At 37.7% G+C, this 14,627-nt stretch overlaps 1 protein-coding gene across 5 annotated transcripts in view; it reads right to left on the bottom strand.

Moving 5' to 3' along the window:
• Nucleotides 1–14,627, bottom strand: part of cacna1ia (calcium voltage-gated channel subunit alpha1 Ia) — a 196,179-nt gene that overhangs the window by 85,517 nt on the left and 96,035 nt on the right. For 4 of the 5 annotated variants that reach the window (XM_077555589.1, XM_077555590.1, XM_077555591.1 and 1 more), the window contains one exon: nt 6,276–6,388. The exons of the other annotated variant lie outside the window; for it this stretch is intronic. In XM_077555589.1, coding sequence (XP_077411715.1) covers nt 6,276–6,388 — 113 coding nt within the window. The remainder of the gene's footprint in view (nt 1–6,275; nt 6,389–14,627) is intronic. 5 annotated transcript variants of the gene reach the window in all.

The raw sequence follows: 14,627 nt of genomic DNA, 5'->3' as shown, positions 1-14,627 counted from the left end.
CTGATTGCAAACTTCTCACTGTAAGAGCACGCAATGACAATATGTTGTTTAAATGGGCTCAAAATACATGGACAGACGCTCCCCTACTTACGAACATTCGAGTTACGAACAACGGTACATACGAACATGTCTGCGCGTGTGTCGGAAAATGTCCGGAAAGAGATGCTGTAAGTTAGATTTTGTATTGCGCGCCTTTTTCCGAGTGTTTTCGCTCATAAATAAAGCCATCGCACTCTTCGAGCAGCAAGACCCAAATATTGAACGTTGCACAAAGGTTGCAAATCAATTGAATGATGCCATACAGTGCTACCGCATCATTTATGATGAAAAAAGAAGAAAACTGTGCAATCGTAGTTAGATCGCTTCTTTCGGCCAGTTTCTAGTAAATCCTCCAAGGAAGATACTCATCAACCCTCATCTTCTTCTCCTCGACCCTCAACTTCTTCCTACATTGAAGTTACGGAGGAGGAAGTAACTTTTGAAGCCCATTCCAGCGACGACGAAGAACCTCTCATGATATAAAATCCTCCTCTTCCTCCTCCTCCATCATCTCCTTAAGCATCGAGTACATCTTCCAAAAGTAAGTTAAACTTCATTTTATTTATCTTATTACGTACATGTACATACTGTGTGTGTCTCTCGCTCTCTCTCTCTAACATACGTAGTACAGTACTGTACGTATTCTCTTTAAACATAAATTATAATACAAAATATAGCACTGAAGCAACTCACGAACAAATTCACCTTACGAACGATCGCTCGGAACGTAACTCGTTTGTAAGTTGGGGAGCGTTTGTACTATATTTTGAACGTACTTGTGGCTGTTGTGCAAAAACTGCACAGTTTAAAAGGTTAATCTTGCATACTATGTCACACTAGGGTTTGATGTACAAAATCCAAACTTTAATACATGAACCATGACAATGACCATGACAAGAATACATAAAAGGAAAAAGATCCAAGTAAGGAGGCAGTAAGGAATATTGTGTGAGATTTAATTTCCAGTTGTCATTGTACTGTACATCACAAACTAAGCCTTCTTTTGTATTTTTGGAGGGGGGAAATTCTGGGGCTTTAGAGGCTGTATGACTGTTTGCAGCCTTTACTAATACTGTAAGTCATTCAAGGGAATCTCTTTTTGAGTAGTGGAAGCAGTCATAGCCAGCAGGCTGCAGGATATGCCAAGTATTTGGCTTTTTGATGTTGACAGGAGTTTCTTTATTCAGTTCCCAGGCTGTGTGGCATCCTCACACAAACCCAGTCTTTGATAAATATTTTGTTATCTGGTTTTGATTTGTAGCAGTATATCCCTGAAAATGATGTTTTCTGACTTTTAAACCTTGACCAAAATACAATATTCTCGCTCACCTACAAAGCCTTTGGGTGAGTAACATTGTGATCTGATGGAGGAGCTGATTTGTAATTGACGACATACTGTCTATAGCAGGCATAATCAAATGGCAGCTCTTGTTACAGGTCCTGAAGTCAAATTCTCAAGTTGACACTCAATTGTTGTTAAATGTATGTGTATCGTTTTTGTTTTCCACACGTGCTGCTGTCACTCATTGTGTACGTACCTATATTCTGTACGTTAAGTCTTGTTGCGATCACATGACCATAATATACCAATCAAAGGATTTGTTTACTGCGAGAGATTTGCTGGATCGACGATGGTGTGGTCTGTTCGGATGAACCTGTGCTTTTCTTTCAGAGGCCAGCTCAAAACATCAGTTACAAGACCATGGTTTTATAAAAGTGCGAACATAGTACTTCCAAACGAAACAGAAGCTTCGACCAAACTCAAACTCGTTACTCAAAGGTTTAAGAACTCAATAAAGAAGCCGATGTCTCTTGCGCAAACTAGTAGTCAAAAAGCACTGGTGCACTGAGAACAAAAGTGAACTCGACTTTGTTTTCTCTTCAAAGTACACCGATTGGGCAAATCACCAAAGTATCATCTTGATGCTTGGTAAAAATTAATCGCTGGGATTACAGAGCAGTATTGTGGCGAATGTAACTGCCTCACAAGGTTAAATTCCTATGCTGGCTGTAAAGTTTGCTTGAGTAAGCACATCGCCGGTGACATTAGCACTCAGCTGTTCTTTCTCAATGGTGGGCTGCTTCTATCATTTAGCCAGCAAAAAGAGGGAATCTGTGGGACAGACTGTGTGAACGTAGCTTTAAGCTGCACGGATGCCCCCAAAATTGAGTTTGTGGGATCAACAAATGGCCCAGGCCAATACACATGCTGCAATGGGAAAACAATTTTCCACAAATACTTTACGATTATTACCCTTGGAAGGTTTCAGGCGGAAGATAAATGACAAACAAAAGCATCAACAGTAGCCCACAGCGGGACGCAGGACACAGATGAGAGGAAGGTGGACGCATCCAGCAGTTATTTGCTTCACGTGGAGAGAATTTTCCTCTCTCAGTACTCACAAACAATTTCAAGATTGCTGTTTGCAGCCTGAACCCGCCAGAGAGAGTAAATGGATGAGGAATTGTACGTAGTGTATTTATTTTGGTTGCTGCAGCACAGTTTGCTCTTTTGTCTAAGTCTGAGTCTAAGATGAGATTTTCTTGTCTATATTTTCCTCATCTTATTGTCATTCATTATTTGATCTTGGGCTTCCCTCATTGAATATCTCTTCACATGTGCAGCCTGAAAACCCCGCATCTTTTGAATTGTGAATTGTCTGCAGCATGAAATCAATAAATGTGAGAGCAGAGCGTTTTTATTTATTGATTGATATTCAATTCTATTTATACATTTATTTTTGTATTTATTTCGACATTTACTTTTACATCTATTTTAATTTTTTTAATCTCGTTTTTGTATTTATTTTTACTTTTATTTATTTATTTAGGGATATATATTTTTTTGTTGTTTTTATTTCCATTTATATTTATTTTTTGTATTTATTTTTTTTATTATATTTTCATATCCATTTTTATTTTCACTTTTAGTGATTATTTTTTAATTTTGCCAGTTTTGGTCCTCCAGATTAATGTGTCCTTCAAGTGTTAATTTCATTCGTATTAGTATTGATCTTACTACAGCTCTCTAAAATCAGGCATACACTGCACAAATTCAACTTGCTTCAGGCCCAATTCAGAGTCGTCGACTCACTTTTGAACCAAATACGATTTCAAGTTTCATCACACGGTTGCTGTTGTTGTTGTCTGGTTTGGTGGCAGCAGCAAAACGGCCAGATGGTCTTAAAGCTGCGAAACAAGCCTGGAGGCTGATTGAGTTTATACTAGCCGGCAGTCAAATACTCAACAAGGTGTCCTTCCTCCTCAACATATGAGGAACAGACACCTGTAAAACTTTGCTGACGCTTTTAGAACCGGAAATCATAGAAGGCACAAAAGACACAGGTTGGCTTTCACAATGTTTGAGGACGTCAAGTATCTTTTCGATGTAATCAAATTAGCTATAAATCCAAAGCAATTAAATGGTTATAGTTTGCAATAGTCATTAGGACAATTAGGGTGCTGTCATCACTGACTTGGTCAAACAGGCATTGGTGACGAACTACACTGCATCATGCTGATTTGATATTTTGCTCACCTTGTTTACAATGCCTACTTGAAAAAAACAAAATACAAGAAACGGCACATTTGTAATACAGCTATTGTTGGACCTTATCGGATTGTTCACGATGTATCATGAACTTTTTCTGGAGTGGCTATTTTGTACAGGTGTCCAACTGAAGTGCGCACTATAATGGGACAAAATTGAGTGAGTCATGCAAAATGATGCCAACAAGTCACGCATCAGCACAGCTTCCAGATTTCTCACAGATAGAAAAGAAGATGAGTCTCATAAAGTGTTGAAATGATGTTTTGATAAATAATGCAGCCTGCCAGCCTCACGTGTAATTCGACATTGGCTGCGCCCCGTGTTGCGCTCGGCTCCGAGTGAAAGGAGGGAATGAATTCATTGTAGCTATTTGTCACCACCGCCAGCTTCTTTTTCAGTCAGCCTATCCAGGTTTAATCATCAACATGATTTGTAAAGAGAGCGAGGGTGTTGCGTGTCAAGGGCCCTTTCAGCATGTGAAACGGGAGCTGCTATGGAAGCTAGCTCATATGCTGCTATTTGAGAAAAGAAGGAGAGGATGCGCTAAGTAGGTCACTTGGATTTTGATGTTGAAACACTAAGATATATTGCATACGTATCTGATGGTGGCAAGTGCAAATGAGTGGCAGTTGAGATAAATCAAAAGAGTCATTTCACACTCAAATACAAATTGAACCAGAAAAAGATTGAGTTATTGTACCAACAAATTCAGGCATTTCAAGTCATTTTTGAATAAAAGTGTGTGAGTACTGTGTATGAAGTGACAATATGCATTTGTGTAAACAGGACAGAGAATGCAAAAGAGGACCTTCTGTTCCTTAAGGAGAATATTTACTGTAAATAAAACCTTCCTCCTCAACTCAAGAAACTAGTCATCTAAATTAAAATTGTGAACTTGAATGGAAAAATAAATTAGTATGTTGCCTCTGAGAGTACAACAGCCATTATTTGATAACATTAACTTTTTGATAAGTGTCATATATATGTATGTTGGTTAATGAGCAATTCATATTTGTTTTCAATATTTAATTGCTCACAAGTGTCACTACCATTAGATTTGTAGTTTCAGCAATGTCATTAAGATCACCACAGATGGGATATATATATATACAGTATATATATATACAGTATATATATATATATATATATATATATATATATATATATATATATATATATAAGTACAGCGCAGATCTCCACCAACGCTGAACCGTTAATAAAAGTGAAAATAATTCATTGAGGGTCATATTTGTTTTTATTTTACAGGGTGCTTCCTGGTGTATGAAGAACGATGAACATCCGCCAACAACCATAGTTAGACCAACTTAGACTCATCAAAATGGAATTGTTTTTTCATTGTCTCATGCACCACCTCTCAATACTTTTTTTTTTTTGCACAGCATTGTCATTAAAAGTTTAATGGATGTCACATGTATCAATAATACACTTTGTTAGTATGCATCTGTACTAAAGTACAAGAATGCAAGTAAAATCTACACTGTTATATATATATATATATATATATATATATATTAGGGGAGTGAATTGCCTAGTACCTGCCGAGTCAATTCGTATCACGATTCATAGGTCACGATTCGATTCGATACCGATTAATCCCGATACGAATCTATAAATTGATTATTGCGATTTTTTTAAACTCAAATTTAGAAAATACTAATCAGTAAACTTGTACACGTACACTGTAAGATTTGTATGAAAATGTATTTATTTATCTGAAAATTCAGCCACTGCATTTAACAAACAGGTTGCAGTCTGTTTCATGTTTGAACAGCACTGAAATCAAATATTTAGGCTTAATGTTCCATTAATATAACATTCTTCCATGCTTAATGTGTGAATCCTAACCCTAAGTAAAACGTTTTGTTGAATATTCCCATGAAAAAATTGTCTAAAAATCGCATATTGAATCGATTTGCGAATTACGCGTTGTAATATCGCGATATATTGCCAAATTGATTTTTTCTAACACCCCTAAATATATATATATATTTATTTCCAAATAATGATTTATTTTTCTGAACACGTTGACCAAAACAGTATCATCCTTTACATTTTTACAAAGACCAAAGTCAAGACCGTTTCCCAGTAGCTTGCGAGGGCCACACTCATCCTTAACTACGCAAGCATTGTCAGCAAAATCTCTGTCGTTGCTATTAGCCACAAAAAGAAGCACCCTGACTGCTTGAGGAAACAATAGACTTGTTAGAGAAACAAAAGCCAGAGAAAGGGAAAGGAGCTATTGTGTAGGATGTTGGAATACACAGCGGATTAAAGCAGGAAGATGTATGATACTATGTGAAAACATTTAAAGTCAAGGGGCAATTGCATTCATGTTTGCACTTGTAAGGGAGCCTCGTAGCCATTATGTAATTTTGTGAAAACAAATTAGAATCCCAGAATAATAATAAAAAATAAATAACAATTTGGTACATAAGTATAGGAGCTAAGTCATTTTTGACTATAAAGCCCTTACAAAAAATGCAGCATTTATTCAGCAGAAATTCAGCTCAGCTGCTGTGAAATGGTTGACCAGATTGGTCATTTTCACGAGGATCACAAAGCTTTCCCCTGCTGGTGCTTATCTAAGCAAAAAATAAATAAATAAATAATAATAATAATAATATATATATATATATATATTATGTGAATAAGATGGCCACCTTACCTGGAGGATCTGGCAGCGGTCCGAGGTGCAGTCGATGTTCTCGCAGGGTTGGTACATTCCGAGCGTCACACAGTTGAGCAAGATCACCATGATGCTAATCCTCTCGAACCATGTATTAACAGGACCGGGGTTAAGGAAGCAAAAGTTTTTACGCAGTGGTACAATACAATATACAAATGAAAACTAATTAAAACATCAATGTGACTACAAACATCCATCCATCCATTTTCTTGGCCACTTTTCCTCACAAGGGTCGCGGGGGTGCTGGAGCCTATCCCAGCTGGCTTCAGGCAGTAGGCGGGGTACACCCTGAACTGGTTGCCAGCCAATTGCAGGGCACACAGAGACGAACAACCACACTCACAATCACACCTATGGACAATTTGGAGTGTTCAATTAACCTGACATGCATGTCTTTGGAATGTGGGAGGAAACCGGAGTACCCGGTGAAAACCCACGCAAGCACGGGGAGAACATGCAAACTCCACCCAGGTAGGCCGAAGCCCGGACTCGATCTCACATCCTCTGCACTGGGAGGCGGATGTGCTAACCAGTCAGCCACCGTGCTGCCTGTGACTACAAACACTTTTTTTTTTTTTTTCAGGAGAGCTCAGTATTGTTCATTCGATTTGACATCATCATTGCTCTCCTTTTTTTTAAAAAAACAAATAAATTAAAAAAATTTAATAAATGTTTTTTTTTTATTTATTTTTTATTTTATTTTACTACAAACACTACAAACACTTTTGTTTTAATTATCCCGAAAGGAAATACAACAGGATTGGTACGCGGTCATAGAAACTTAAATTCACAGAAGCAGTACAAAAACAAACAAAAGCAATACTGGACATAGAAGAAATCCTTATTCTCTAACATATCTTGTGTTTGGCATAGAAAGTTTTGAAAAAGTTTGGCTGGATTGGATTGGCAAAAAGAAAAACACCCTTGTAACTGAGCAGCAGCATACAACCGTGTGCACTTGAATACAGAGATGAAGATGGGAAGCATTTCTCATTATTTCCTTCACTATGGGACTGAATGAGTCACAAAATCCAGCTTGATGGAGGCGAGGCAACTCGTTCCCAAGGCACACAACACCTATTGCGCGCTTGAAAGATAAATACACTTCGAAAGCTGTCGTGTCTACACTGATTTAATCGAATCGAAAACACGGCCAATGTAGTTTAAGATTTCTGCTTTAGCTGATCATGTTTCAATAATGGCTTTGATTTGTTTTCAGGTACAGTAAGTTACCTGACAAGTGACTATTTCAATTCTCATGTTATATGAATACTTTTCACCTTACAAACTGTAAGTACGTTGAGTATCACAGTGTCCAAGTTGACCCATCATACTCTCTACTAGTGGTGTAACAAAAAATAATTGGAACGGGAAATTCAGTTTTGATTTGAACGATGAGAGTGCACCGGCACACAGATTAATGAATCATCTAATATATATAAATAGTCTAAAAATAGCTTGAACCAGCCAATGGCCCGGTCAAAACTGCTGAAAACTGTCTTATAAAACAACTAAAACAGCAACAACAAGCCGTTCTGTCGCAACCTGAGGTAGGATGAAAACCTGAATTTGTGTCGGTTTCTGCGCCAAAATGCAACTATATTGCCCCCGAGTCGCATAAAACAACTTTGAATTACCCCCTGGGCCCGCTCAAAAGTTGAGGGGGGGGAAAAATAAGGATGACAGAGCAGAAGAACTATTTAGCCAATCCAAGACGCGAACCATTGTTTGGCTATGTCACCTGGCTTTGACACGACAAAGAATACACCAACTCTTTTTGTTAATTTAAGTGTGTAAAAGAAGATTAATCAGAGTCAGACGCTTTCACGAGCGGCAATTCAGCCAGGATCGCGGGGGGGGGGGGGGGGGGGAGCACGAAGGTAGACCATCACAGGTATGTGGTCGTGGACTGTTTTGGAACCCGTTTCATTTGATTGTGTCACATATTTCCCCATATAAACTCAGCACTGATTTACGTAGCATAATTGTCATTGATAATGAAGTAATCATGGGTTATTTCATGTATTATAATAAAATTGCATGGGGAAAATAGAGGGGTAACTACCAAACTTTGCTCTGTAAGATGAATTCTGGCGGTATTTGTAAGTTCACAAACTCCGGAGAATACATCTTGTACCGAGCCCGTTGACAAAATAAATAAATACATAAAAATGTCACTGGACCACCATCATAATACAATAAACATAATAGTGGAGCTAAGTATTCTTAAAAATGAGGTAGAGTATTCATTCCTAAAATAAACTAGTATTTATTATTGTAGGCCACTGCAACATTATGTACAATTCAAATATTAACGCTGTGCTTGAATGTAGGAAAATAAAAGTGTACTTAAGTGATGATTACATTTGAATGTATTGAAAAATATTGAATGAAAATCATACTCAAATAAATGTTCAATAAACAGCATTTCCTGAATATTAAAGAACCTAAAAATAAGGCTGGTATTGGCACCGATACCTGGAATTGGTACTCGCCCATCCCTACTTATGAGTGTAATATTTTATTAGGCTGATGCATGTTAAAACAACATTTTAAAAGACTGGTAGTTACTATTTTGGTCTGTAACATGTGGGAAGATTACATAGGCCTATGCAAAAATGTTGCTCACTGTTTTCCAAAATAAAAGCGAATGTTTGCAAATGTGCAAATTATGAGATTTCGATCATTTTAAATTAAACAAGATATTCAAGAGGATATATAATGGAGTATCAAAAAAAAATAAAAAAATTTGACAATAGACTAGACTGTCATGTAATCAAATAATCGTCGCACCGAATCAAATCGAACCGTCCTTGTATTGTATCGTATTCCATGTATCAACAGTGATGACTCATGTTATACCCACACTTATTGTACATAATTCCCCCATTCAATAAACTGAGTTTCATCCATGCCAAGGTCGAAAAAACTCTTCCCACATGAAACTGAAATCCCTTACAGGAAAGCAGAACTGGACTGGCACCACCAAAAAAAAAAAAAGGCCCTGGCATTTTGACTTAGACCTGCTGGCCTGCATGGCTCACTGATGTTGATTGGTTCAGTTTGCTGTCTATATTGTAAATGGATTAATGAGCTGCTCCCTCTAAATTCTCAGCAGGCCTCTTGGGGTAAATTGGAGGAAAAAATAATAATTAAATAGCCCCAAAACATACTGGCCCAATGGGCATCGGCCCTGTATGCCAGGTGGCCAGTCCAAATAGAACTCCCTGAATGGTAATTTCAGACAAAAGAGTCGAGATTAAGAATTCTTCATACACGTGGACTCCTCAACATCACATACAGTAAATGGAAAAACAAACAAACAAAAATATATAAAGAAAATGTGTTCATCCTGAAGTCAGGCACATGAGACAAGCCTTCTTTATGCAAATTCTGAAAAACGTAGCATCACCCTGGTAGAGAACATTTTCCAGTCACATAAAATAGAGTTTGCCTATGAACAAAAGTTCATAATTCATCCATCATCGTGGAAAGCTCAGAATAATTGCACTCTTTCTGGCTCAACCGGCTTTCTTCTGATCATGTGTTCCCATCTGAGATTCAACATAGTGATTTCATTACCAAAATTCACAGAACAAGCACATTTCAATGTAATAGAATGTTCATTAAAAAAAAAAAAAATCATAGCTTTTTCAATGGAGTGCCTCCAGAGAATTTGCATCTGGGGATGAAAAAGAATCCATCCTGCACGTGCATGCAATACTTCCACAACACAAGACAAGCTTCTATATTGAAACTCTATGCAATGCAGACTAAAATACAAAAAGCACCTGAAGATACATCATATGCAACATTTTTGCTGAGCATCTCCGTCCAAAACTATGTTGACATGACACGCAAATTCTTTTATATTAAAAAAAAACTCTACGAAATCATCCTCAATGACATCAAGCGTTATAGTTAGCAGCAGCACAAGCATGTGTGACTCAAGTGACTAAACGCCGGTTTGAGGTTCTTCGTCATGTTGACCCCAAACATGGCCCGTCCTCCTTAAGGGGGATTGAAGCTGCAGGCGACTGACTCACAAGCAACTGATTCCAGCACTCGAGCAGATGTCTGCCCGTGTCAGTCCCTTCTCATGTTGGCAAGGAATGTAACGAAATGAAAGAAAGAGACTTAATTTGTTGGTGCTTTGGCAGCCCCTGTCTTAAATTATTTCATGATTCAGCCCGCTATCTTGGACTGTAGGATACCTTTATCTCCAAACTTGTGTTTGCTAGGTGACCTAACAACAACTGACTTACCACATAAACAATTTCAATCTACACTTGTAGCCCTTACTATCGCAAAAAAAAACAATTCTTGTTAACTGGAAAAATAAACAAACTCTGAATATCGACCAATGGTCTAACCTCCTCATAAATCACATTTTAATGGAAAAAATATCTGCCTCAAATAAAAAACAAATATCAAAATTTATAGACACATGGTCTACGTATATAGAATGTTTTAACATAATTCTGGTTCCTTAATTCTGTCTGTTAGCGAGAGCCACTACATTGTGATAACTTACATTGATGTTTCTGCATTTGGCAATTTATTATTATATTATATTATATTATTAGTATGGGATTTTTTTAAATAGGTTTTAGGTGAACTAATGAATACACACACACTCGCACGCACGCACGCACATACACACCCACATACAATATATATATATATATATATATATATATATATATATAATAAAAAAAAGGAGAGCAATGATGACATGTCAAATCGAATGAACAATACTGAGCTCTCCAGGAAAAAATAAAAATAAAAAATTCATGAGATCACCCACCTGTTAGCATAACATATTGGCTTCATCTCACCATCACTCTCTTTATACAGGCAGAAGCCTTATAGCCCTCCCCTTCCTGTCACTACCAATTTGTATGTCTGCCATTCTGTGTCAATGCAAATTCTTATCAGAGAATCCTCTTTCTTCCTATTTTTCTTCGATTTTGGTGCTTTCCAAGTGTAGCAGACGCAGCATCTTCCTTTTTGACAAAATATTCCACTCTGTTGAGATTTCTTTTGGTCGCCTATTGTGCATTCAGGTAACCAAAGAGCTAACCCTGAGGGAGAAAAGCTATTCTAATCATCACAATAATAAAATGGAGGGCAATGGCGCATGAAGCAATTTAGTAGCTGGGTGTGTTTCATTTCTTTTTTCACTGAAAAAGTGCTTCCACTGGTTGCGGCAAAATAACCAGTTGAAAGTGGAATGAGAATAGGACCGAATTGTAACAGAGTGGAGGGAGATGCAATGCACACTCGTATAGAAGAGACTTCCACAGAGGTGCGTCAAGTTTACACCAGCTTTCAGTCGACGTTATATGCGTTATTCAAACTGCGTGTGGCATGGTTTCTTTTCTTTGTTCCTTTCTTTTCTTTGATCCTTCCTCGGGTCTCCTGACAACCTCGCAACTCTAGCTGGATTCTGATGTATTCGGTTTAGGTGAACGGTATGGGATTTTTAATAGGTTTTAGGTGAACTGATGAGTACACACTCACACACATGCACACACACATTCACACGCACATACAAAAAAAAAAATAATAATAAAACAAGAGAGAGAGAGCAATAATGATGGCATGTCGAATCGGTAAAATCACAGAATGAACAATACTGAGCTCTCTCAAGAAAAATAAATACGTGAATAAATAAATAAAACTGCATGTGGCAATTGACAATTCCGAGCTTACGTCACAAATCAAAATGGCGGCCTTACTCGGTGAAATGACTAGAGGTGTGCCAAAAAATCGATTCTCATAAGAATCGCGATTCTCATTTAGTTAGATTCAAAATCAATTTTAAATGTCCCAAAATCGTTTTTTATCTAAATTATTTCATACTGTCTTGCCCGTGTTCGCGTTCTGATACACTTAAATTGTAGCCACATTAGAGAGTAGAAGAAGTTATGCAAATAAAAGTTGTTTTGTTTTTTTGCGGCGTATGAAGAGCATATGCCGGTGAGTAATGTTAACTTGCTTCTCTAAACATTCCTAAAGCGTTTTGTATGAATAGCCATTCTTTTGAGGGATAAAAGTGCCGCGAGTAGCGCTCTAATTAGCATCAGCGAGTCAGACTACAGTAGATCATGACGATTCTTTGTAATCTATAAATTAAAGCAGAAATCATTGCCAATCAAATCATTTTGAACAAAAAAAAAACCGCAGACCGAAAAATCGGAATTGAATCGAATCGCGAGACAGTCAAACATTCCCACCCCTAGAAATGACCCTCTCCATTGAAAAGCATTGGACTTTGGATCATCGTAATTTAATTTGGGAGGATTATTTTGATTTCAAAATGTGATGAAATGTCGTTTGTATGCTATAACAATCTGCCTGTTTTGTATGCTAGTCACAGGCAAAAGCAATACAAGACGCCATTTGTTTACACCGTATAATGGAAGCATTTGCATTGCGTTGCATTGGGGAAATTCGGAAATTGTCAATTAGCGCTTCATGCGCAAATTCCACTGACTCAACAAGACTGCGTGTGCTTTGTGAACGAGACGCCATTTGTAACGGTTAGCACCACACAAAAGCCACGCAAACCTTCAGTAGATTTGGCCCTCTGTCTTTATACATTGTCTTAGTCTGCATTGTCAGAGTCTTAATATTCAGATCTACTTGATGAAGGTTATCGTAACCTAGTCTGATATCTAATGAAAAAGCATTTCATTGTTCGGCCTCTCACTATACATTGCAGTTTATCGCTGCACCCCTGATGGCCTCTCATGGCACCCTCGTTGTGAATCACAGTGTTTCTTTGTATTTATTTATACGATTACATTTCATAACCCTTAAACGTGATCCTAAATCCAACCGTGTAAAGAAACCACAATATCTCAAAATAAAACAACACGTATATATCTAAGAAAAAAAAATAAAAATACGTGAAAATAAAATACACTAGGGTGTTGTGATGTATGCGCTGTATGAATACAAGTTGTCTCAGTGGCTTGCATTTACCCACTTATCAGGTTGTTTTCTGTCTGAAGGTAGGTCCTATATGTTGACTAAACGGCTGCGTGAAACAATCAACTGAAAAGTTAATTAGTTACAATTTAAAAGCTGTATGAACTGATTTGCATCTATTATCTACTGTAAGCATGAGGTTTGAGCTTCAGGTGATTTTTCCAGTATTATCACCCATCTTCGCCTTTCCTTGTCATGTGTCATGACAGATCCAGTAAAACAAAACAAAATTGACTTTTTATGAACACAGCAGATGTCTACATTCATTTTTTGTATTTTTTTTTAAGCTGGTCTCCGAGTGTGTGTATGCATTTAAATATAATCCATTGAAAAAGGATGGCTGCACCAAGTCAACAGCTATGCATATGTGTGTGTCGTGAGTACGGGATGAGTCATGGCTCGAGGAGATTTGTGTTTGCAATGAGGCTTTTTGTCAGGCTGCAGTTTTTGCGTGTGTCGGGATCAGCCTCAATCCAAATCAAAATAACATTCAGCATCTTATTGTGGAGGAATTCTGGCTCACGTCCAGGAGTCTTCCTCTGTTCTCAACTCTCTTATTTGATCCATTTCACCTCCCACTGAAGTGTAGATCAGTTGCTGTAGATCAATTAGTCTGTGTGTGTTTGAGTGGGGGTGAAGAGAAAGAGGATGGGCTTGTGGTCACCAATGCAAACGTAAGTCATCTAGGTTCCACACATTTTTTGGACTTAACTTCAGTGTCTCAAACTTTGAGTTGATTTGCCCTTAGAGGTTATGTAGGGTCATGTCCTCTCTGTGTAAGAGTGTATTTTTGCATAGCTATTCGAAACAGCAGCACTTGGATATTGTCACTATCTAATAAAAGCCTTGTTCATCCTCAGTGATCTCCTACATTTTAACAATTATATAAACAACAAAAATTTGATTTATTTGTCATGAACCTAAAATAATGAATGCATTGGTAATATTTTAGCGGGTCACTGTAAAAAAAAAAAAAAGGAGAGTAATATTTACTTGAAAAAAAACTAGTACAGGTTTTTTCACTCAGAAATTCAAAGTAACTTTTACAAGGGGAGTTTTGAGTACATTTTACAAATTAACTCTTTCACTGCCACTGACGTTTAAAGACGTCAAGTAAAAACCTACAGAGGGCTGCCAATGACGTCAAAAGACGTCATCCATTTTTTTTGAAACGGGTGCCGGCAAGCCTTCCGCAGCTGTGTTGAAAGTTTCAAGCAGGTTTTTTGAGCCTAATGACTATTTTTGGCCCCTAGAGGGCAGCGATGACTCTCTTTTGACAAGATCGGGTGGGCGTCAGTAGAGGCGGAGCTAGAGCGTCGAGCAGGAGATGAGAAT

The sequence above is a fragment of the Vanacampus margaritifer genome, chromosome 2 (genome assembly GCF_051991255.1).
Source record: "Vanacampus margaritifer isolate UIUO_Vmar chromosome 2, RoL_Vmar_1.0, whole genome shotgun sequence".
NCBI lineage: Eukaryota > Metazoa > Chordata > Actinopteri > Syngnathiformes > Syngnathidae > Vanacampus > Vanacampus margaritifer.
This window is presented reverse-complemented; position numbering and strand designations above follow the sequence as displayed.